The 24,636-nt window shown below is 42.0% G+C and overlaps 1 protein-coding gene across 1 annotated transcript in view; it reads right to left on the minus strand.

Moving 5' to 3' along the window:
• The window catches only part of ARMH3 (armadillo like helical domain containing 3), an 89,168-nt gene that overhangs the window by 24,867 nt on the left and 39,665 nt on the right, over positions 1-24,636 (minus strand). The window contains exons 15-22 of the mRNA XM_078861681.1: positions 23,765-23,867; positions 21,943-22,044; positions 12,761-12,819; positions 12,366-12,431; positions 8,801-8,870; positions 5,209-5,269; positions 4,582-4,670; positions 1,827-1,909 (exon numbers count right to left, since the gene is read on the minus strand). Coding sequence (XP_078717807.1) covers positions 1,827-1,909; positions 4,582-4,670; positions 5,209-5,269; positions 8,801-8,870; positions 12,366-12,431; positions 12,761-12,819; positions 21,943-22,044; positions 23,765-23,867 — 633 coding nt within the window. The remainder of the gene's footprint in view (positions 1-1,826; positions 1,910-4,581; positions 4,671-5,208; positions 5,270-8,800; positions 8,871-12,365; positions 12,432-12,760; positions 12,820-21,942; positions 22,045-23,764; positions 23,868-24,636) is intronic.

Here is a 24,636-nt window from a genome sequence, read left to right on the forward strand (position 1 = left end):
AGGACAATGTGGATGATGACTGACAGCATCTTTATTAATGCGCCTACACTTCAACGTTGATTAGGATAGCCGACAACAACGTGAGCACTAGATGATGTGAAAGTCTAATTAATTTATTAAGGAAAGCTCTCTCTGGGGCCTGACATGTTCCCTTTGAGATTGCAGTGAATTTAGAGCATCATGTTTCTTGATTTGTGCCTCGCTAAATCTGACACTCTGCAATGCACGTGACTTTCAAAAACTATTCAAATGTACCGTGATTTCAAGATTGTAACTAAAATAACAAGATAAAACTCCACTGCCAGACTTCTCACCCACACCTGTAATTGAGACCACATCACCCCCCCCAATATCCCATCCCTTATACTCGCTCGAAACCCAATCCCATACACTTGCTCTGAACCCCATCTTGGATCAATTCCAAGATGTACTGGCCATCATCGAAGTCCTTCATGCACTCGGCCCTGCCTACCTCTCCCCTCTCGATTCACTCTCGTCCGCTCTCGTGTCACTCTACTCCCCTCCACGTGCTCTCCTACCTCTCCGCTCTCAACTCACGTTCCTCCCCTCCACGTACTCTCCACTCCAGCAATAAACCCTTTCTGTCGAAGCGCCAAGTTGACGCCTCGCTCATTGGGAAGTCGCTAATTTTCCTGTGTTGCCCCATTATATAGATTCCTTGCTTTTGTTGAGGTCCAGGTTCAAGATCTTCCTTTTTTTTTTGCTCCGAGTATACCGGAGTGGTGGCGTGGTGAAGCGCAGTGGTTGGTGCTCTGTACCCAGCAATCTGCATTCTATTTTAGGCCATGGCTGACATCAACAGTGGCCAGCGTGGTGAAATACATTCATAAATGGGTTTTTTTTAAATGGCTGAAAATATCATAAATTAAATTACTAACTTCCTCTTTCTGAGAATAGGTGTTTCCCTTTTTTCTGGCAACAAAACAGGTGTTAAGATGTTAAAACACCAAACTGAAACCTTTTCTGTTTAGAAAATAAACATGCCCATTGTTTATGTGGTTATATTTATACGCTACACGAGCAGCTGCCATAGAAAACATAAAGGTGTTATATTAATACATTAATTGTAAAAACTACCACCAGAATTGTACCCTTGGTGTAAACTCGTCCTACTTGAGTCAATAATTGAGCAAATGCATGCATATAGTTCAACTTTAAATAGCATTTCTGGGACTAATTGGGCTATGGCGTAAAGACAATGCGCTGAAAACACTTTATTGCCATCGGCATTTTTTTTATATTGATCTACAAATGAAATAAACACATCACGACCTAAAATTTCCGGCAATGGTCCTTCATCGCAGTGAAGAAGGGCGGTTGAACAAAGGCCATTGTCAGAAACATTGGTTCACTCATTTTCAGTCATACAACAGGATTTGTGAATCATGATGGCGGTTAAGTATTGTCAGCCTAAGCATCAGTAATGTCCTCATGTATTCTCAAGCCCGAAGTGGCCTTAGACATTTGTATCGCACTTTAAAAAAATGATTGCAAGTCTGTTTACTCTTTTATCAAAATCTCGGGAAGCAAAGTTGCTGATGAATCCATAAACTGTTTAAAGATTATGATGCTAGTTTCCATTGTCATGGACAGGGCACGATGTTTCCAGCTGGTACATGTCAGCATACTTGCCCAATGAAGTGCCAGATTCCCACGCAACACTCCTCTGTCTCCCTCAACACGCACCTCCGATTAGTAGCACAGTTGGCGACGTACGGTGCGAGAGAAGTTGAACACATACAGACATGAATGTGGCTTTGCACAGGAAGGGAAGCAGCAGGGGAGGTTTGGACAAGGTACGCTACCTGCAGGGCGAGTGGGAAGATGTTGTGCTTGCTCAACAGCGCCGTCTCGTTGGACAGGAGGAACTTGAGCAGGCTGATCAGCGCTGTCCCAGAAACAAAAACGCACGGACACAGCACCGAGCATTACAACATAAACATGCACATCATCACTCAATTCAGCAAGGGAAGTCAATTACAAAGGACATACTTCACTTGGCTATATTATTAAATTCATCCATTCAGCAAAATATAATTATATCGTTGTATGGTCCTTCCTGGCATCTTGTGAAGCTTTTGACTAAGCAGACGCATCAAACGTAAACCTCGCGCGTGCACACGCGCACGTGTCCGTGTCCTTGGGGAAAAATGACGTGTTTCTACACCGTAACTCAGTCAACATTCATCATACAATCTGAGTATTAATGATGTGTATAACATATTCATGTTTCATACCGTGCTTGTGCAAATGAAAACAACGTTAATTATGAGCGATAATACAAAGCAGTGCAATGTTAATAGCGCCCATGACAAAGGAATGCCTTTGTGACCGACCTACATTAAAATACACATGCTTCGCTTTGCCACGAAAATCTAAAACAACATCAAAGCGAGCTACAAAATTACTTGCCCCCACCAATTTAACACAGATGACAACCGATGGCAAGGCTTGTCATGTGGTGACATTTTTTAATCAAAAAAAGGGCAGGTGGGGCATTGCGTGCAGGCTGTCTTTGGATGCTTGACAGCATTTCTTTACAGGGTATGATATTCATCGCCCGAGGCAGTGGCGACCTGAATGTGCATGGTACCTAAATGCAGATGAGCGGAGAGGACGGAAGAGATCAATCGGTGCCTTGTCCCCTCTGCAGCACCCTAAATATATTCGAGGAATGTGTGTGCCCTCCCTTTTAAAGGCCATTCAGGATCAAATAGCTAAATGGGTTGAAAAAATGTGGCATACCAAAATTTTGGCCCACCAAGTGTCATGTGCTAATTAGCTTACAGCGGTTGCAATCAATGGGCAAATGGAATGTTTTGCACATCCTGAGTGTTTTGAATTTACCCCATGTCTCCATTGAAAAAATATGTTGCCCTCTCGACATGTTTACAAAACGTAAGCATGCCATGCATACATTCATTAAAGTGGCGTGGATTTTCACATTGCATGGAAAAAGTCAAAATGGGAACAGTGTTTATGGTTTATCAGGGGCTTGTGTACATGTTGTCTGAAAACGTTCATAGTGACTACAACTCAACGACCGATTCAACCGTGCGTGTTCAGATGCAAGGCTACCACCAGTACAGATTTGCCGAAGGGCAATATCACATTTCAAATGATCTCCCCCACTGTGCACTATACATGATGCATGTGTGCTTGGTTCATTTATTGCAAGTTTGTGTATATGTGTGTGTATCGGGGTGCGTACCAGTTACCCTGGTCTATTAACCGATGACACTTGGGGAAAATTGCATGACCTTCTGCGAGTGAGGATTAAAAAAATTATTATTACTAATATATACTGTGTAAGTTTATATTTATACACACGTGAAACATAAGTGGCTGTATATGTCAAAACAAATGTAGCTTATGGCTATCTGGTGCAGTGCTAGCTTCAAGTAGCATTGTAATGTCTTTCGGTTTCAAATCGATCACAGGAAATGCATTCGGACTACCAATACGGAGGTTCACTCTGTCGAACGCTCTTACATCAGAAGCTACATCAACACTGGTGTCTGGGAGCCATGTCGACATAAGGGAGGGGGGGGCTGTTTTATCTATATTGGGCAGTCAAATTTGCAATTAGAAAAATGTCACATACCGAATTGCCAATCAATTCCCATCAATGTTGACATTACAAAAATCTTAGTTTTGTCACAACTCGGAAATGATGAGATTTTCACGATCGATACTTAATTGTAGCAATTTCCCCACATGGTACAAAGGGGTTATTTATTACAAACAAAGCAATATAACGATGCCTACAAACTCAAGCGTCTGCTAAATAAATTTATTGCATAAAAACACATCGCAAAATGGACGAAGGTACTCGATGTGCGAAAGTCACTCATGCTATGTGTTTGGCACAGAGATCAGCCATCCTGTGTGACACCACATGGAAGTCAGCTGTATGAGGCAGTACAGCAAATAGGGTCTGAGCAATTCTGCGTGGAATTTGAGGGTCATCCCATTTTACGACCCCTTTGAGATCCTGGATGAAAAGCACTATATAAATGTAATTATTATTATTACAGGTGACTTTTATCCAGGCTTTCCAATTCTTTCCCACATTTTAAATCGATCAACAACAAATCATTGCTGGGTATCCCAAGCATCTTGTCAATCGCTTTTCTAAAAAAGTCAGAAACACATTCCTGCGGAGGGAGCTGGTAGGAACGTTGGGTTGCTTGGTCAATGGCCAGGGTCAACGGCAGCGTGGTGTATTCCGCAAATATGTCCGACTGTGAGGGCGGGCACAAGCTGGCGTGAGTAGGCTAAACGTTGAGTTTTATAAGGGCATCACGGGGTGACCAGCCCCTCCCCACCCAGCCCCACCCCTCCCACCCCCCACCCTCCCCACCCAGCCCCTCCCCACCCTCCCCTCCTCACCCAGTTAGTTTTCGATTGAAAACTAATTTTCTTTAGAACTGCTTTTAGTGTTCAGTGTGTCGTCCTTCCCCCACACCTCCGACTAGCACGGTTGGCTACGTACGGTGCGAAAGAAGTTCCACATACATAGTCACTGACCATCAAGGCAAGAATTTGGCTGAAACTCACCGGCCCAGAACTCCTGCCAGGTGTAATGCAGACGAACGCGACACTTCTTCTGATAGCAGATGAGCTTGTGCGAGATTGAAACGCAGCGCCTAAGGGGGGGGGGGGGGGGGGGGAATTGGCGTGTTAGAGCGATGGCAGAAACTGGCAGGGTGCAGCAGATTGCCAGCACCACTGTGCACATGTGAGCTGACTTTACGACAAATGTCACGCAAAATGGAAGTGTATTACTGCTTAAATTCCTGTGCTCCATTACAATACATCATCACCCACCGAGTCAGGTAATGCTGTGCTCTGTAAGAGTGGAATGTCACGTTTGAATCCATCGCAGATTAATTTTACTGAGAAACATTTACTTTAGATACAACTCATCCAGTGAAATACTCTAAACGCACGCTGATTCGAAATGTGGAGATAAAAACTGCATGACCCCGAGAAAAATCCATGCGACCACGGGGAGAACATGAAAACTCCAATCATACAGGCATCAGGGTCGGGATCGAACCCACGATCTCCTGTATACCAGGCGATGTAGTTAACATCTCGCCATCGTGGTACCCCGATACAAAAGTGGCAATGACTATGACAATGCAAAAACTGCCACAGAGGACAAACACACTGGCAACTTACGTGTAGAGATCCATCGGGAATTCTTTCATCATGTGCGTTACTATGAACTCCACCATCAGGTCTGAAGAGAAACGTAAAAACAATTACCGACTGCAGAGAATCTCAGCGCCATGCCAAGACCGAGTGACAAGATGCTGCAGGCACTGCGGCAATGGATACATTATCAAATGAAGGTTTTGTTTTTCCCCAAAGGAGGGTGACAGTGCTATAACCACGTCAAATGTAAATAAATGTAATCAGCTACATTTGGCCTCCTCTGTTAGGTAGATGACAAAACGTGCCTATAAGCATGTCAAGCAACAGTGTCATCATCAGAACAACAATTACATTACAGTAAAACCTTGGATTGCGAGCATAATTCGTTCCAGAAACGTGTTTGTAATCCAAAGCACTTGTATATCAGTTGTGATCACGTGACGCTCGGCAGACAACGCGTATACACGTACTACTCGTATTGCATGACCTCGCTCGTTTATCAAATTAATATTTATTTTTAAAAATTGCTCGTCTTGCAAAACACTCGCAGACCAAGTTACTCGCAATCCAAGGTTTTACTGTATATGCTTCTTGGCTGTGAATCTCAAAAGGGAATAGGTGCAGACTGCATGCGGATGTTCCAAACATCACATCCAAGCTAGGCAAATGTTGCATTAATTACTGTGCTGAAACCCCACTCTTTCCCAACAGACCATGGTATTTATAATAAATCTCACGCTTCAATTTGTTTTTCAACAAGGCACAACATGAAGCATTGGGTGACAAATCTATAGATTTTGCTGGAAAGCAATTCTTATCAGTCTTTGCACATCCCAGAAGACTATCATCATTACCTTTCTGACACAAGTCTGTGACGTGACACGTTTCTTCAATCGAGAACCCTCGTGTTTCGATTCACGGCTCGGGCTCATAACGGCAGACCCAAATTCCATTGCCATTGATGATGCGAGATTAAAGTGTATTGGCTTAGCGTGAGCTGCAGGCCAACAATGCACGAAAGACATGAAAACCTGTTTGCTTCATGGTTTTCTCTCAACATTTTTTGCACTCGCTTGTACTTACGAGGAGGATAAAAAAAAACTAAAAAAAAATTAGCTCGCCACTATGCATATGCAGTTGTGCAAGGGCGCCAACATATATGCATGTGCAACGTGTTTGCTATCCAGCGGCAAACATGAATATTTCACGTGGGTACTCGGAGCATTCCCCATGCACGACACAATCTTACCAAAAAATATCGCACATATCCTGTCGCTTGCAGAATTCATTATCTTGACTTACTGAGAAGCCATCACACTTTGTTCACGAAGCACTACCCATTGAAAGGTATACATCGTGCAATTTACACAAACACTCAGACATGCGCAAACATACACACTCCACTGAAGTCGTAGCAGGATAAGATACTTTATGCCAATGTTAATATTACACTCTAAACATCCACACATTTTAATGAGAACCAATTTTTACATTACTGTCCCCATTCTGTCATTGCTGCTGTTACTGACCATTAACTAAACGAGAGAATGCTTCCCACCTATCTTACCTGAAGCATGGTCTGTATGCTGCTGGAACATCATAATGTCATCGACAATTTGGACTCGGCAGTCACGAAAGCTTCAAATCAAGATAGTTGACAGAGAGCGCATCCCGCTCATTAACCTAACCGTCCCAGTAAGTGTTCTCACAGGAAAGAATGGTTTAAAACGAATTAAAAGGACAAACAGTTGGTGAACTTGCTGCTTGCATAACACCAGCGTCAAGGCATGCCTTGTGGCCGTGGAATGAATGTATTTTGAAACTTGTAATATATATCAATTGGCACCTGCTAGTGTGCATCGTGCATCACGTGAGGCGGTCGCACGCCTTACGGCAAGGAAAAATAGCAGATCAAGCAATAGATCCTGCGGTGATTACATGCTTTTGAAATATCTAATTTTTTTAAATGCTTAGAAAACTATGCTTCCTTGCATTAACCTGTACAGACTATCGGCTGTGTGCAGAACAAATACATAATTACATGCAATTTGAAGTCATGTGTTGCTAACAAACATATAAAAAAATTATTTAATGACCAAGGGCTTTCAAAATGTAGGAGCTTTTCCAAGCTGGAAACTATTTTGGAACAAAAAGCACTGATCTGTACCCATCTTGCTCATCGTTTCAGCCCAGGCACTGCATGAATCATTACTTATTGGGTGTCTTCCCCATGTCAAAAGTGCCACTTTGGAAAAGAAAAAATATGAGCACTACACAATCAATTTTGGCATATCAACGATTTAGGTTTCAAGGGGGAGTGACAATACATTTTTGTTTGGCTATACAACATCTTGAATATAAAATCAACTCTACTTCATTCAACATTGATACTTTCTGTTAGGCACAATAATAATATACTTGTTCACAGTTTTTTTCAAGAAATGTATTTTGTTGGCATTTTATAGAATTCTTGTCTGCAGAGAACTGGTATACCTAAGGAAAGTGCAAAGATATAACAATAAGATCTTACGAATTGCCTCCTACAGGCATATACTCAATTCACATCCCCCCAAGTCGTGCTGCTGTGGAGCACACCCATCGAGCCTGGCACCAGTGACCAATACGGTGGCATGACCATCTACCACTCACAATGGTGGTATGACCTCTACCAAAATGGTGGCATGACCTCCACCACACTCACAATGGTGGTATGACCTATACCAAGATGGTGGCATGACCTCTACCACACTCACAATGGCGGCATGACCTATACCAAGATGGTGGCATGACCTATACCACCCTCACAATGGAGAACACCAGGTACAGTATGCATTTAAGGCTGAGTCTACCTCGGCATGACCCAAGACAAGTTCAGATGGCAATTCCTACACATCTGTGGCTGAGAATGAAACTAAAAGGGTGGCCACAAAATCCCTTTGCAATAAATATTGTTATTTTTTATTTACTGTATTTCCAGGTTTGGTTTCAACATAGAAGACATTCGCAAGTTTGTTATTGGTTGTGAGCAGCAATCCAACTTGGGTCGCCAGGTTCACAGTGTGCTAGCCACTACACTACCGCTTCCCATGCACCACACAAAAACACTTAAGACAACACATTTCATTCGATCTTGGTGTGATCCATGTACCCTAACTCCAAGTTGCAGGTATACATAATTACCACCGTGCATTATGACCCACTCAAATGCAGTGCTTCATGTGTTCATGTGTCTCACAAAGACAAAGATCCCCCATATAACCTTAACAGACTTTGGGGAAAGTGCTGTTAGTGAGCACCTATGAAGGCCGATACGGCACACGAGGGGGTGGGTGGCCAGCACCACGCCTGACCGTCTTTGTCTCCCCAGTGGCGATGTTTAAACACTGCACCAGGTTCTCATTTGAGGCTGAGTCGACCTAGGGGAGGCCCAGGAGCAGTTCAGATAATCAACACCGGTGTTGGTCGTGAGCAGGAATCGAACCCGGGTCGCCAGGTTCGTAGCGCAGTGCGCTAACCGCTACACTACCGCTCCCCTCATGTCTCGCACACACACACACATAAAAAATACACAGAAGGGTCTGACTGTATTGGACAAAACATTACAAGATGGAATTACCGAGCACGGCACACGCCAGTGGGCGAGACGGCACATTCTTGTCCACAACCTTCTTGCGGTGACGCATTGGCTGCAAGAGATGGGGAAGGTGGGTCACAAGGGGGATGATTAATGGTATCGTTTTCTAAACTGTTTATTTATGTTTAGTAGGCGTTGATTATCCAATACCTTTTTTCTATATAGTCTAGTCAGCTGTGTGTTGCATGGTCTTAAGAGCGCTTGACTCGAAAGATCGTTAGTTCACATCACTGTTGGGGGTCAGCGCAGCCATCATCCATCCAGGGATGATTATATTCTTGGTTCTTTCGGTTAAAGTCACGTAGATAGAAAATAAAATAAAGTCACGTAGATAGAAAATAAAATAAATTAAAATAAGAAATAATGCTTTTATTATTTCCAATTTATTATTTTTATTTTATTTTTAATTTTTATTTTATATCTAATTGACTTTACTGAAAGAACCGAGAATATGAATTCCTGCAGTCACGAAAGTTTTAAGTAAAAATTTAGGGAAGATTATGTTAGCACGACTTTGTCGGTAGTCAAGGGTAGTCATCCACATAACAGAATGTCGGATTATCACTGGGAGGGACGGACGGTCACATCCTAAGGACGGGTGGTGGTTGCATAAGAAAATCACTTCCAAATATATCCTGTTAAAAAAAGATGCTGATTATCTAATATGTGCTGGATTTAGTAATAATCAGGGAATTAAATGAGCAAAGGCTCAGGGGTGTGAGTTATGCAAAAGTGAAAGCTCTTGTCAAAAATACAATGTTACAATAAATAACATTTGTTAGCATTCATCATCAGATGAGCGCAGAGCTGTGCATTCTGGCAATATACAGCATAGTATCATGAAGTGACATATCCGTAGAACATCACAGCGGCATGGAATTCCTTATCAAAGTAACCAAAAATTCCTCTAACTAAAAAGAAATAATCTGCGCAATTCAGTATGAAATACGTAATAATTGGATTTGAAATCGTCAGTCGATGCACATACCAGTTGGAACATGAATGCCGTGACTTCCATCAAGTGACACGAGCATCTTTTGAATTTACACGAGTTTAACCTCACAAAAAAATCCTGATCTGATAATGAATTTGAAAATAAAATGTCGTTCTTTGGCATTGGGGTTGGAGGCAAAGTTTGAGTACAAAACAAAACATTACGCAAAATACCCACATCTATTTTTTTTACTACAGCAGGCAGTGTCCAATGATATCAAAAAGGGACAAGACATTAGACTTTGCATCGACTAAACTCGGTTAACCACAATCTTGGGGAGAGGAGGAACAAAAAGAAAGAATAAATCCAGTTATGTCGCTCCTATATCCCTACAGGAGCTGTAAACCCCACAGTTACAGGATGGTAAAACTGTGCATATTATCCACCGAGGATTCTGATGACATGAGCCAGTGTGAATACACACAGGGATGGCTTTAAAGGTATGTTAGTGCTGGTGGAAACGAATAAAATATAGGGCGTAGCATGGGGCGGGTTATGGCATAACGTTCCTGATGGTCATGAGCCCTTTAGGTCTACTTAAAGCAGATGGCAGATCATTTGTATCTAATTGGTGAACGTGCTGGAACAAACAAGAAGCTAAATGTCAGCAATTTTTTATTGCCACACTCATGAGCACAGACTGAACTGAAACCCAAAAATGAGGCGTCCGATTGCAATGTTGGCTCCCAGCAAAGCTGAACAGCATGGAGTGGTGACAGCCGCCAGCGTATTCTGTGTATTTGGGACAAAGGTTTTTTTTTGCGATGGAAATTTGCATCTCATTTAAAACATAAATGCTTCGTACTCATTTAAAAGAGAGTGCGCGTCAGCAGCAGTTGTTGGGAACAACAACAAAAAACGAACTTATATATTTCGCGTAAATATTTCATTTACGCGATCTAACCCAAAAAACCTCTATTATGGATGATATTGGTCGCGAAAGCCTCCGTGTTAAACGTATATTTTCAAACTCGCGCTGCGTAACGCATAGTACAAAATGTTTTATAATGAAAGTGAAATCAAAGCAGGAATGCCATTAAGTTACCAGTTGACATGTTTTCAAGCAGCTGTATATAAACACGTGCGTGAAAGGCGCAGTGTGTGCTAGTTTAATGTGCTGGTGTGTTCATAGTACCTCCAGTAGGTTGTTGCATGCTCGAGATATACATGAATGTGCGAGATAATAGGCGAGTGTGCTGAGCTAACACACTGAACTTTGCCCATTTATATCCCATTGGTCTTAAGTCTGATATGGATGATGGCTTCATAATAAGCCGAGGAGTAAGGTTTACAAAGAAAACCAATTTACAATGTTACGCACAAGCCATTGAGTGTATGTGTTTTGATTATTGGGTGGCCAAGTGGTTATTGCTGTGCTTGACGTTGGGATCAAGGGTTCGCTGGACTGAATCCAACCTGCGTGCTCAGACACCGTGGGTTATCATGAGAGAAGCATGTTATCCTTGTTTGTGTTAAAGTAAAAAAATAACTTAACATTAGACATGTGTGCAGGCCAATGTGTGCCCATTGTAATGGACAATTTACTCACAATTACAATACCATCAGAGTTATGTGTCAATGAATGCTTGAAGGGTTAGATGCCCTGAAATTTATCTTGACAGGAATCCTCTGAGCCTAACTGGTGCATTATACAAGTCTTGGTACATATATTATGACAACCACATTAATGAGCTCATGTAAAACATATAGGTGCATGTACATAACCTTGTAGTACAGTACCTAATTTGACAATTATTGCACACTATGGTAATATCAAGCTGTGTGTAGCTTTATGAGACTATTTATTAAAGTGGAATTAATTATCCATGCCTTCTACTGAAAGAAGCCCTCCCATGCAAACACATATCCAGAGATCATTTATTTCCTTCCATAAGGACATGTACATGATATTGGGTTTGATAACCCAACGCAATTTAGGTTGCTTCGTTTCATACAACAATGTATCACACCTCGAAGCAATGCAAGCAAGTATATTTATAAACGCACAACTCTTATAACTTTCGATTTAAAGCTTTCGTGACTGCAGGGATTCATATTATTGGTTCTTTCGGTAAAGTCACGTAGAAGAGAAATAATAAAATAATACGCATAAAATTCTCACGACGTTTTGGCCACAACGCAAGCAGCCGTCCTCAGGTGAAGAACAGAGCTGTCGGAAAGCCCTGTTCTTCACCTGAGGACAGCTGCTTGTGTTGTGGCCGAAACGTCGTGTGAATTTTATTATGTTTTTTATTTTATTCTTTTATTATTTCAACTCTTATAACCTCGGTTACCCCTAGTGCGGAATATTCATGCATTGTGAGCTCAATTAAACAGTTCTTTCTTGCATTGTCTACTCAACTGACTCAATGTCTGTGAAGAGCGTCGAACGCAGTGCCACGGCAGTGAGCAAGAACTAGCCCTCGAAATGGGAAAAACCTGCAGGAATGAGCGACGCGCACGCGTGTCGATCCGCTCTCCAACCCACGTCCCTGAGCTCACACATGTTCTCAGCACATGCATCCCTGTTGGCAGCAACACACACACACTCACCATCTGATGTAGATGAACACGAAAAGTCATGTTGTCGTCATGCAAGAAAGAGTTGGCGTACTGGTCCTGTTAACAAAAAGAGCATCACGCAGCAACGGCATCAATTATGAATGCTCCAACTTGTAGCCTCACTCCGTGGTGATTCTTAATCAATACCCCGACTCTGGTGCTTTATTGGCACGCAAGAACGTAACATGCAGTGCATTAGGCCGCCTCTTTTTAATATAAATTCCTCACAGCGCTGTGTGGTTGTGAAATCCCAAAGGCAGGTAGGTTGTCAAGTGGATTTCAATGCGTGAGCTAATCAAAGAAAGAAAATCTATGGATATAACAGCTGTGTTGCTTTAAAGGTCACTCATCGCTGCTGCCAAAAAGCTGATTACTTAAATGTGTACCTCTGCAATGCAGGTGAGGATAATCAAACAGAGCTTGGCACTGTTCAGTCTGTGTTCATCTGCAACAAAAGAATAAGTATTGCCAGTTAGACCAGCACAGCAATATGTACAGTTATTATAACGATACCCACCATATACAAAGGCATACCTAAATAAAATTGTTAGTACTTTAGGACACACAGCATAGAGGTCCGAGATGGTTAACAGTGTTTCCACTTGTGTTCATGCCTTTATTTCGCCAATCCAATTTTCTGAAAACATCTTGTAATGTTGATTTGAAGCTTTCGTGACTGCAGGAATCCATACTCTTTCATCCATAATCTTGTAATGGGCGTTCAACACGTTGCTAAAAGGCACAATGATGGCCAGCGGTCGAGACTAGCAGGGGAATGGCAGCCAAAGGCCCACACGCCCTTGAAGACGTCCGTTATGGAGATGAGATCAGACCACGTGCAGCAGCGAGATCCATTGTTGTACCATGAGGCCGTGGTGACAGATTGTGATAATTTGGGGAGGCTTTCATCCGGCAGTGGAGATATTATGGCTGATGATAACATACCCCCAACAATAATATACCAATTCGTGTATAATCCACCGATGTCGTTCAGATTGCATTTATTACTCAATTGTAAAAATCTGCGCTCAACAAACTACACTGACCAGTGTGGTGAAGTATAGTCAAACAACCCTCACAAATGTGGCAGTATTAAACCACAAGCAGAAGTGGTATTTAAAAAATAAACCAATTAATGAAACTATAAATTTCCTTTTGGTAATTGATGTAGAGTAATGCATGCTTACGTTTAAAATTAACGATACAATTTAAAATTAATGACAAAAATGAATGCGCTATAAAATACAAAGATCCCCCGTATAGCCTTCAACACTGTTGGGGCAAGTGCTGTTAGCGAGCACCTATGAAGCACGCCACACCTGGCTGCCTTTGTCTCCCCAGTGCTGATGTTTACACACCGCATCAGGTCGTCCTTTAAGGCTGAGTCGACCTAGTGGATACCCAGGACCGGTTTAAATATTTGCCACTGTTATTGGTCATGAGTGGGAATTGGAATTCGGATCGCTGTGTTTGTAGCAGCTAAGCACTGCACTCTTGCTCCCGATGAGCTATATACACATATAACACAAACACAATGTGTTGTGTGCACATTCGTCAAATAAAAGATTAATTTAACTCCTAGAAAATAAATAGCAGCAGAGCAGTGAAAAGGGCTCAATGTTTTCAAGTCTCAGGTACCGACTACCCCAGCATTGTGAGTCATTCTGATGTTGAAGTTATTTGGCACGGCATTTGTGAGGTGCACTGATTGCAATGTGATTCTGAAAGAACAAGGCCATTGTGTAATACACGTCAATGGTCGAAACACAATGAGTAGCTTGTTCAGACAACATGACGTTACATCAATCAAGCACACACTCATGACTGATATGACTCGCACCGAGTCGGGTAAAAAGGCATCGGACCCTGTCGTTAAAAAGGACACACTGAAAATGTTTCTCGATTTTCCAATTTAGAACAGGCATTGTGGCAGCGTTCATCTTCATTGGTGGCGCACAAAGGAGGGTTGGCAGCCTCACCACACAACGATTAATTTCAACTTCTTACAATGGTGGAACATATTTTATTGGGAAAATGGGCTTTGATGTCCGAACCGGACTCTGAACTCGCAAACATATGAATATCAGTTAAGAACTCTAACCACAACACATCTGACAATGGTTACTTTGGAAACATAACATATATTAATTGATGCTTTTTTTATTTTTGAACCAATACATTACTGAACAGTTTCGCTACACAATTTGCCATACGCGCTGCCTTTAAACTATTTGCTACGACAACCGTAGTGAAAGGCCAAGTCAATGGCGAAAGCTTTCCCAGCACTATGTCTTCATCTCTCACGGGGACAGCTCGCAAAGAACAAGTTTTACCCGCCAAGGATCGGACGGATGACGATTCACGTGCTAACGCCATCTCCCAGTGCCGTAGTACGGGCACGGGGCCAAAACTAAATACAGCCGACTCCATCTGCAGGCTCGTTGATGCAGGAGGCACAACAACACTCCTCGCGTACGACACCACCAACTGTGCAGTCGTATCTTAGCATAACCCCCCCCCCCCACCTTAAACAAGGAACATCTGCTGATAGAACAAAAGTACTTGTCAGTAAAGCTGCAGAGTGTACAAAATGAACTGCTCCTTGCGTGGATGTGAAAGTGAATGAATAATGTGGTGGGCCAAGTCACAGATTTTTAAATTCACCTATGGAGGGGAAGCATTACTGGACATCTGTGAGAAAGAACTTCATATTTCATCGGATTCCTCCAGTCTAATTGAAGATTCTGATTCTGATCCCGAATTTCACAATCTATGCATAAGCTCAGGAGATGTTTGCAATATATATCGTTCGATTTAATTCAATCAAAACGTTTCTTTACGGACCAAATTAAACAAATTACACCAACAATTGTATATATATAAAATCAATTCGTGCCAAAGGTAGGGTTAAGGCAATGGTTGGCTGCCAACTGATATAACTCGGTGTATTTTTAACATCAATTATTTTAAGGCATCAATAACGACATTACAGCAGTATTATTATTGGCCGATGTAAGGTTGATTAATGAAGTTGTGCTGTTTAAAATGTTCTCACTTTTAAAAAAAAATTGCTGATAACGGCCATAAAATTTCACCTCTCGATGACAAAGAATCAAACAATGACATTCGAAACAAGCCGACTGCATTTTATCTGCGTACAAAACACCCTCCCCACTGCACACAAATCCCATACGTGTCATGGAGCAGTCGTTACTTTCTGTCACCACTTGTTTCTAGCCATGTCCACGCTAAAGGTACAATGTCAGGGTTTTCACGATTTGGATTCATGAAAGATTGATGCTATGCGAGGAGGAATTGTCCCACATAGCCCAACTGAAAGCTCTCTATGCGAAATGACAGCCCTACTTAGGGGCTTTTCTTAGTATGTGCAGTAGGTTTGAATTAACTTTCTTCATCAAAATGACTTAATGATGATAATTGTTTTTTTACCCTTCTATCTGGCAACAAAACTGACGCCTTTTTTACAAGGAGTCATGTTTACATAGACCACAATACCTGCAGTCATAATGCAAACAAAAAACATAACTCTGATAATGTGCACTGTCCTTGAAGTTGATTGGTCCACACCCGAGACAGCTTTCCTTAGAGCCTAGTCTCACATGTGTTGGACCAGATGACGCCAAAAGGCGTCTCGGGTGTGGACCAATCAACTTCAAGGACAGTGCACATTATCAGAGTTATGTTTTTTGTTTGCATTATGACTGCAGGTATTGTGGTCTATGTAAACATGACTCCTTGTAAAAAAGGTGTCAGTTTTGTTGCCAGATAGAAGGGTAAAAAAACAATTATCATATTTTTACTGGCAAATGAGGTTCCAATGGTGTAAATTACTTCATCATGTTAGCATTTCTGCCAAATGCATTATCAATAACTGGTTGTGCAGTCGATGTATTACTACGAATAGGACTCCTCTGCAGCTCTAACATTAGTATTTTCATCTTTACAATTATTAACCGAATCACTATTGCCATTTACGTTCTGATCACGGAATAAGGTTACCAACAAGACTTAGAAAAATCTATAAACAGCACGCTGCATAACACAATTGTGGGTAAAAAAAAAACCGTTCCAATATCTAGCATACCGCAGCGTCGATACCAGTAACTCATTCCTTTTGGTTTGATTAATTTAATTGTGACATCAATAAAAAAACGAGACTGAATATTAATTGCGCCCGCCGCAGTAACGAGCCTGGGGGGGCACTGTGGGGGGCTTGTGCTGGTCTACGCTCGCGGTGACTGGCGCCCGTGCCGTTCAAGCAGGAAGATGGGCATACAGCACCCCTCCTCCTCCTCCCTTGCCTGTCACATCTCAACTCGCTGCCAGGCAGGGGGGTGACGCAGCCTCCTGCAGGGCTCTCATTTTGCACTGAAGCGATTTAGCACAGCTGGGGACCTTCCATTACTTGCTGCCTCCCGTGGAACTGCGCTGTAAATTGGCAAAAATAGAAGTAAAGAAAACCCCACTTTAATAAATAATGTACTTCGAAACAGACAAGATGCTCGCAGGCCAAGCTGTGCATGTCTCTTCAGAAAGGCCTTAATGTCTGGAATAATTTGTTCTGATGTTAAGTCAAACAGAAAGGCCAAGTTTACTGTGAAAACAACAACAGTGCACAAATGATAGCTCAATTGCCTAAAGTTTTCAGACGTGAAAATTTGCATTAATGTGGAATTCAATTGCATACTATTCATTTTTATGCCCACATTTGTATTTATCGTACCTTAAATGAAATAACAAAATAAATAAGCAACGTCTCCTTCACACTAATTACATTTTACTTAAATGAGAATAGGCTACATGGATTGACTGCAAAAGCACTTAAATTTTTTTACAAAAGCGGAGATAACCAGGTGGCTGTCATGGTTGAGATCCTGAGTCTGAATCTGGGAAGCAATCTGTGATTAAACAGAATTATCAAGTGGAGCGAGGTGGTGGTCTCACCTGCGTGACCAGTGACTGCAAAACATAAACATTAAACTTGCTTTGACACTTGATTTTACTCTCAAGTGAGCAAACGATTTCATCGCACAGCGCGTGGGAATGTGCCCTCTACTCTGTAAAGATCCAATCAGCAGTTTCATATTTTGGGAGAAGACCGGTGTAAAATCTCCGTCCGCTCTGACAACAAATGGGGCATGCTGCTCTCTCAGTTTTCTCAATGGATTCTTCGTCTCCCGACAAGATGCCGCTAGCGCAATCGGAATTACCGTAAGAAATACAAATTACAAAATATCACTAATTAAGTCTCCAAAATACAGGTTTTTTTGGGGGGTTAGATCACGTAAATGTGTCGTTAAACCCGCCACCATCCGATAGCCAATTAGTAACGTTTGTCACGTAAACAGAACATGCCAATTCGTCACTAGTACAGCACTAACCGGTGTGTTGAAGAGCCAAGCCATTCACAATCGGAGTACGACGTTTCGCCAATAATTACAACTAGCTTCATCAGGCGACAGCCAAATTTGTGGAGAAGTCCTCCTGTTTCATTCCTTAAATAGAGGGGTAGATGTGAGTCTCCATGCCCAATCTAATTTCAAGCTGAAGTTGTATGTATGTATATGTTTGCATGTTAAGACTTCTTCCGCACCGTACGTAGCCAACCATGCTAATCGGAGGTGCAGGGGAAGGACAACAATCTAAAACACAAAAAGCAGTTATGAAGAAATTAATTTTCTATCTAGATTTTAAAGTGCATAGCTCCATTCGCTTCCTAATACCGGAAAAGCATTCCAGACGGCCGCAGAAGAGCATCTGAAAGCGCGCGATGCGGTGACCGTATTTGTTTGATGGATAGCCAAAAGCCACTGCAAGGATGACCGGAGTTTGCGTGGTGGTTTATGCTCCTTGACGAGACCAGCAAGGTAGTGTGCTTCATTTGTGGCAAGCACTTTGTGTGTAATGAGTGTGACCTTCTCGTACATGAGAAGCCAGGAGCCGGTCATGGAGATTCCACATTAATATGGTTTAGCTTATTCTCTCTATTTGACAAACCACTGTTTACTTCCCACAAAGTTGAACTAATTAGGGTTAATTATGGTTAGGGAGAAGAAAGATTTTCTGAGGTGAACTCTGAACTAGATTTGAATTCATGGCCTTCTGACTGCAAGTCAATCACTCTGTCACCAGACCAAATGGATAGACTACAATCAGCAATGGATGCGGACATGCTGTTTAAACATCACATGCCAAAAGGAGGAATGTGGGAGAAACACGTGTAACCCCAGATAGAATCAAACAGGCTTCAACTGACCCAGGCATATGATCCCAACCATGTGAATCTGAAATTCTGTAAAAGATAATTACTCCTTTCAAATGAGATTTTTTTAATGTTCAGCTGTATAGAACGTGGGGTATTAGACATGCTCACTGTCCATTAATTTTGTAATGAAACGCTCCGATATTGTAATTTCAAAAGACTATTTTTGACAGTTTTGGTAATGGTGTGATTCTTCTCAGGTACATATTGTATCACAAAAATAATAAGCTTCCAAGTCTTGAAATTTGACATCTACTTAAAGCTCGCAGCAACTGTTGAAGACCAGAATGGCCAGTAGGTTTGATCTGCAATTCAAGCGACAATAATAAGGCCAAGTCTCAATCAATCATTCTTGAAAGTACCAAATAGAACACACCATGGCGAGTTAGTACACAAGTTAACACATAGTTAGTATGCAGTGCATAAAATGTGTGGCTTAAAATGAATGTGGCTGCCTTTGATAGATTTGATAACGCATTTATAATTATCAGTGTACTCTACAAATCTGCATGCCTGTAATCCATTACACACTGCCATACGGCTTCAATGTGAAGCGTGTTTCTGGAAATGTGTAAAGAACAATAATGTGTGTCTTTGAAAGGCATCACAATTCATTTGTAGCCCAACAATCAAATGACAGGAATATGCATGAAATGCCATTGCATCAATCGTCACTTAAAAACATGGAAACTGCAAGAATTATTCTCCTGGGAAAGTGATGTCTGCACAGTAAAGAGAATAAAATCTTCAAGTTCATTAAAGTTATTAAGTCAGAAATAGGATGAATTAGACCACTGTAGAGAGGGCATCGTTCATTGTCAGGATGTAAGAATAAAATCGCCATGAAAGAGTGATTCCTCAGCATAAAAACCAGCCGGTGTCACTCTTGAGTGCCCAGCAGGATCTCATTCATATTTCTGGGTAAAATATAACACGTTCCTTCGGAGTGGGCAGGTAGGAACTTGGTTGGACAGCGCATTCGTGCACGACAGAAAGCTCGCGGTCACGTGACACACTTCAACCAATCCGGGAGCGTACATGTTTGGGAGGGGCTATGCACGACAGACAAATAATCCCTGGTGGGCAGTGTGGAACTGTTGTTCGTACCTGTAAAAGGCCTCCCTTGGAAAGGAGACCTGTTACTACACTAGACTCCCAGATGTTTACTAATCTTGGAAATCTCTATCTATTTGGTTATTCACAGTCTTTACCACATCTGGTCTCTCTCGAGACAACTCTTCAGTGTAAATGCTTTGGGTTTCTCAGTATCGTTCTCAAATTATCATCAAACTATTTTTCATTTGACCTTACAGACTCCAGGAGCACGTTTAGTTTATCTTTCCAGCAGAACACCAAACCAGTACTGGGCTGGGAGAAAATTAAGTGTCAACATTTCAATGCAACAATTGTTTTAATTAAAACCTCTGTCAAGCAAGAACCAAGGGTATGCTGTAAATTTAAGTGTGGAAGAGAATTTACACAACCCTTTTTCATTCTGCTGGATTGGCGATCGTTTGATCATACTGCATGCTGGTCAATGCCGATTGGTAAAGGGGAGTCCAGGCCATACAGCAAGCAGTTTGCAGGGCCTCAATGAATGGCCTGACGGCATTAATGTACCTATTCTTCCATTATTTCAAGTTTTTGCAAATGACAGCAGCACTGTTATCAATTGATAAATCACTTAAATTGTTAAACATTCACTGTTGCCATGAGACGCGGATTAACACATCACGTTCCAGGTCACAGAATAGGCAAATTTGAGTTTCAATTTAATTTCACCGTCCAGAAATGGTCTATATAACTGTCCAGCCAAAATGCTTAAGAGCCCTACATAGCAATCCTATTACAACTGTTGCAGTTAACATTTCAATGCCAAACACAAGACATAGCATTCTATTCATATACTAACATCAAAGCAGTGATGCACTTCAGCATGGCTGCATCGTCTCAAATTGAACAAACGCATACTTTTATTTTGCAATAGTTTCCGATTCATTTTCAAAATTGCAGAATATTACAGCAAAATAAATAAATGCAATGGACCCAACATTTCGGTTTGTGGATTACTGCACGGATGTAAAAAGAAAGAAAATTAGAATCAGCTCAATACACTTTTCCATTTACACAAAACACTGAAAGCCTGAAGGGTGGTGATTAACGTCCCTGTTCTCAACGGTGATAAACTATGTATCTGCAGATACGGGATATACTGACAGCATGACAATTCCCATAATAGCAGCCTGGCAACATTAACAAAAAGACCAGAGCACATGGGCACAAAGCCCCTAATTACTAATTTTGATGTGAGTTTTTCTATATGGCCAGGTGGTGTTATGATTAGAACACTTAATTCGCAATTGTAAGGTTATAAGTTATATTCTCGTTCAGTATTAGACTCAGCAGCATAACAAAAGGCGGCTTAATCCTAGCTTGCGTATCTACTTCTGCCATCTACATTACAAAGGTTCAGTTCCAGCAGCCGTACTGACCATCTCACAACTCCTCCTCTCCCGCAGCCCATCCTGGCTCCTCCCCCCTTAACCAGTATGACTTTACCGAAAGAACCAAGAAGATGAAAGGTCGGGTCTCTTGGGACTTTTCTTCACTTGATACATCAATTTTGCTGTGACGGTTTCACCTGAAGACTTGTGTTGCTTCCGAAACGTCGTGATTTAATTTATTTGTTAAATTTTTTAACCTACGTGACTTTACCGAAAAAACCAAAGAGTACAAGTAGGTATCACTTTATTGGAAGTGATCAGTGGTCATAGCATGGACAGAATGGGCCCCGAATACTGCAATGTGGAATATTCAGGCTGCCAAATGAGACGAACACCACTCCATGGCTCATTTGAGCACGGAGGCAAAAACTGACGTGAGAGTTTTCCCCATTCCATCTCGAACACCACTATCCTCGGAAAACAAGTGTTTTTAAATCAACAGACTCTGATGTAGAGCAATTGCTATTGAATTTAATAAACGCTCTTCATTTATACCCAGGCGACAAACCCACGGAGACAATGGGTCTGATTTACGCGTTGATAAAGAGGCAGCGTCCATAATTGCATTACAATTTGATGTCGTCGTCGTCGTCGTCCATCCACGCTTTTGCATTGAGAACAAAAAAGACAAGTGCACGCACGTTCACTCGGACAAAACACACCAAAGGTTTCACATCAAACACCGAACGAGCTCTGCTCGGTGGCTGGCTGTGCTCACGCATTCACTCACAGGGGGCCAACGTTGCCACAACAAAATCTCCCTCTCAGCCACAGCTCTCACCTTTGGTGTCCTGCATGATGATGGAGCTGTACTTGAGGAATGTGATGAGGAGATTGCTGGTTTGGATGTTTGGATCAAGTGGGAGCTCTGTGCTGCTCAGTGCTGAAGCAAAAACACCCGCGAGAAGCGGCAATCAGACAAGCACCGCGGGAACACAGAACGTGCGCCCTTCAGGCGTGCTAGCGCTTAGTAGACTTTATTATTGACAGAGCCAGGAATAAAAATAGACATTACAGTTTGTGATTGTATGCATGTATGTTGAACTTCTTTCACACCATACGTAGCCAACCGTGGTAATCGGAGGTGCGGGGGAAGAACAACTATAAGTTGGCAGAGATTACCACTGTAGATATTAAAAACATGTCTTTATGCAACACAATGACAAGTTGAAATCAACATCCTATGTGGCCTTCCTAAGTCATGGGGCTGTTCTGTTTTGAATATATCATGTAACGGTACTACTTTAGAATCACAATACCATAATGTGTTCAGACTTGCCCCAATCTAAGCCAAATGCACAATGACTAGCAAATAATTGAGGGTGGCTGAGCATGAAGGTGTTCTTTTCCTCTAAAACAGATTCTCAAAATATTAATGTCCCCAGCAACATACAGACTGATTTCCCTAACCTCACTCTATACATTGTGAGCCATCACACCAGTATGTCAAAGCTACAATCACATGAGGTCTGAGTTCACACACACAATGTCAGCTCCATGAGCAGATCAATACTCCACCGTGTCGAAATAGTATTAAATCATTTTCAACCAATCAATACATTTTACGGTCTGATGACTTATAAAACACTAAACCTGCTCCCTCCTGGAGGCTAGGTCATTGGCAGAGGGTGTTTCGCTGCTAAATGCTTCAGGCTGGGTGGTGCATTTTGGATGCTCTTTTCTGCATGCTCAGTGATACTCATGATGCATGTTAGTTAGTAGTTAGATAGTGCACAGTGAATGGTTTTTAAACAGTGCTTAAGGCTGGACATTTATTTGTGTGCGTTCTAAAGTCTATCTCAGATGCTGAATGGTACATTTAAATTGCCCTTTGTCAATCCACTTCTAGACGAAGGTCACCCCAAGTTGTGTCGGTCGTACTTTACCATGCTGGTCAATGCAGATTGGTCATCGGGGGAGGCCTAAAAGACCAGTTCAGAATGAGAAACTCTATTTAGATTGGAGGAGTCCAATGAACTATGAAGCACTTCTTCACATGTGTCCAGTATGGGCAGGTCAGCGGTTGAGATATCGATTACCACCAATGTTAGCCATGACCGCGAATTGAACTAAGGTCACCAGGTTCATAGTGCAGCGTGTCAACCGGTGCGCTGATACTCCACCATTCACAGTACAATGGTCGACTTTAGGTCCATGGTGGACGTTTTGTTTGTTACTCATTGGTGGACACCGTATGTTAAAAAGAGCGTGTACATATGTAGGTGTTGAACTTCTTTCGCACTGCGCGTAGCCAACCGTGCTAATCGGTGGTGCAGGGGAAGGACCACAAACTAAACACAAAAATCAGCTCTCATGAAATGAGTTTTAAACTATATTTAAAAGTGCATAGCTCCAGTGGCTTTCGAATAGAGAGGAAAAGCATTCCAGATGGTCACAAAATCACATCTAAAAGCGCGCGATGCAGTGACCATCTATATTCGACGGCTAGCCAAAAGCCACTGTGAGGGTGACTGGAGTTTGCGCGATGGTTTATATGCTCCTTGACGAAATCAGCAAGGTATTGTGGTGGACCGAGCATCGTGAATTCTGGCTAGCCGGTGCTGGGTGATAAGTTCTGGCTGTGGCGTGTTGGAAGCACTCACAGTCATTGGCAGGAGGGGTGGTGCCTGGCTGCGGAGTGGTCGGGGTGGTGGGTGATGCGGGTGCTGTAGGAGGTGGGGTGATGATTCCCATTTCTGGGTGACTCTGGAAATGACATCACCTTCTTATGAACACACATTCAATAGTTTTAATGCATTTGCATGCTACGTAGCAGCACAATGCAAACATTGCACTATTCTTATGACAGCACATACGCACAACACACGCAAACACACATGTTTACAAAACAATCCATAAAGCTATTGTATGTACAAACATTCAATTTCATCATTGAAAATTTTTCATGACAAGAAAATGCATAGTTGGGATAATAATCTATAAGATAATTGTCCTCTAGTCAAATCTGAATCCTCTTTGGAGTTATGGTCTATTGAACCAGTTCCCATCATATGTATATCTTTATTAACTCAACTATCAATATCTCTATAGGTTCTGCTCTGTCTGTGTGTCTCCGTTCCTCGTTTTTATCTTTTGTCTTTCTTTGGAATTTTCACACTTAAATTCTAACTTAGCAATCTTTGAAATACGTAATCGACCAGGCTATGCGTTAATTGTGTGTTGACCGACTCTCTGTGTCGTTTTACATAACATTTCGATACTTTGCTAGGTTATTTAATTTTAGTGTGTTTCTTTCTCCCTCTAAGCCTGCGTACTTCTCTACGCGTCTCCTCGTACTCATTGACATGTAAATTTTGTCTCTAACCCCTCCCTCTCGCTGCCTCCGCCCCCCTCTGTCTATTTAAGGCCACCCCACAGAGACGATCACCCCTCTCTGTACCTGTGTTGCTCGCTCTATGTATCTTGGTGATATCTGTCTGCTTATATGTCTGTCTATAGTTTTCTGGTTAGATTT

The sequence above is a fragment of the Lampetra fluviatilis genome, chromosome 12 (assembly GCF_964198595.1).
Source record: "Lampetra fluviatilis chromosome 12, kcLamFluv1.1, whole genome shotgun sequence".
Taxonomy (NCBI): domain Eukaryota; kingdom Metazoa; phylum Chordata; class Hyperoartia; order Petromyzontiformes; family Petromyzontidae; genus Lampetra; species Lampetra fluviatilis.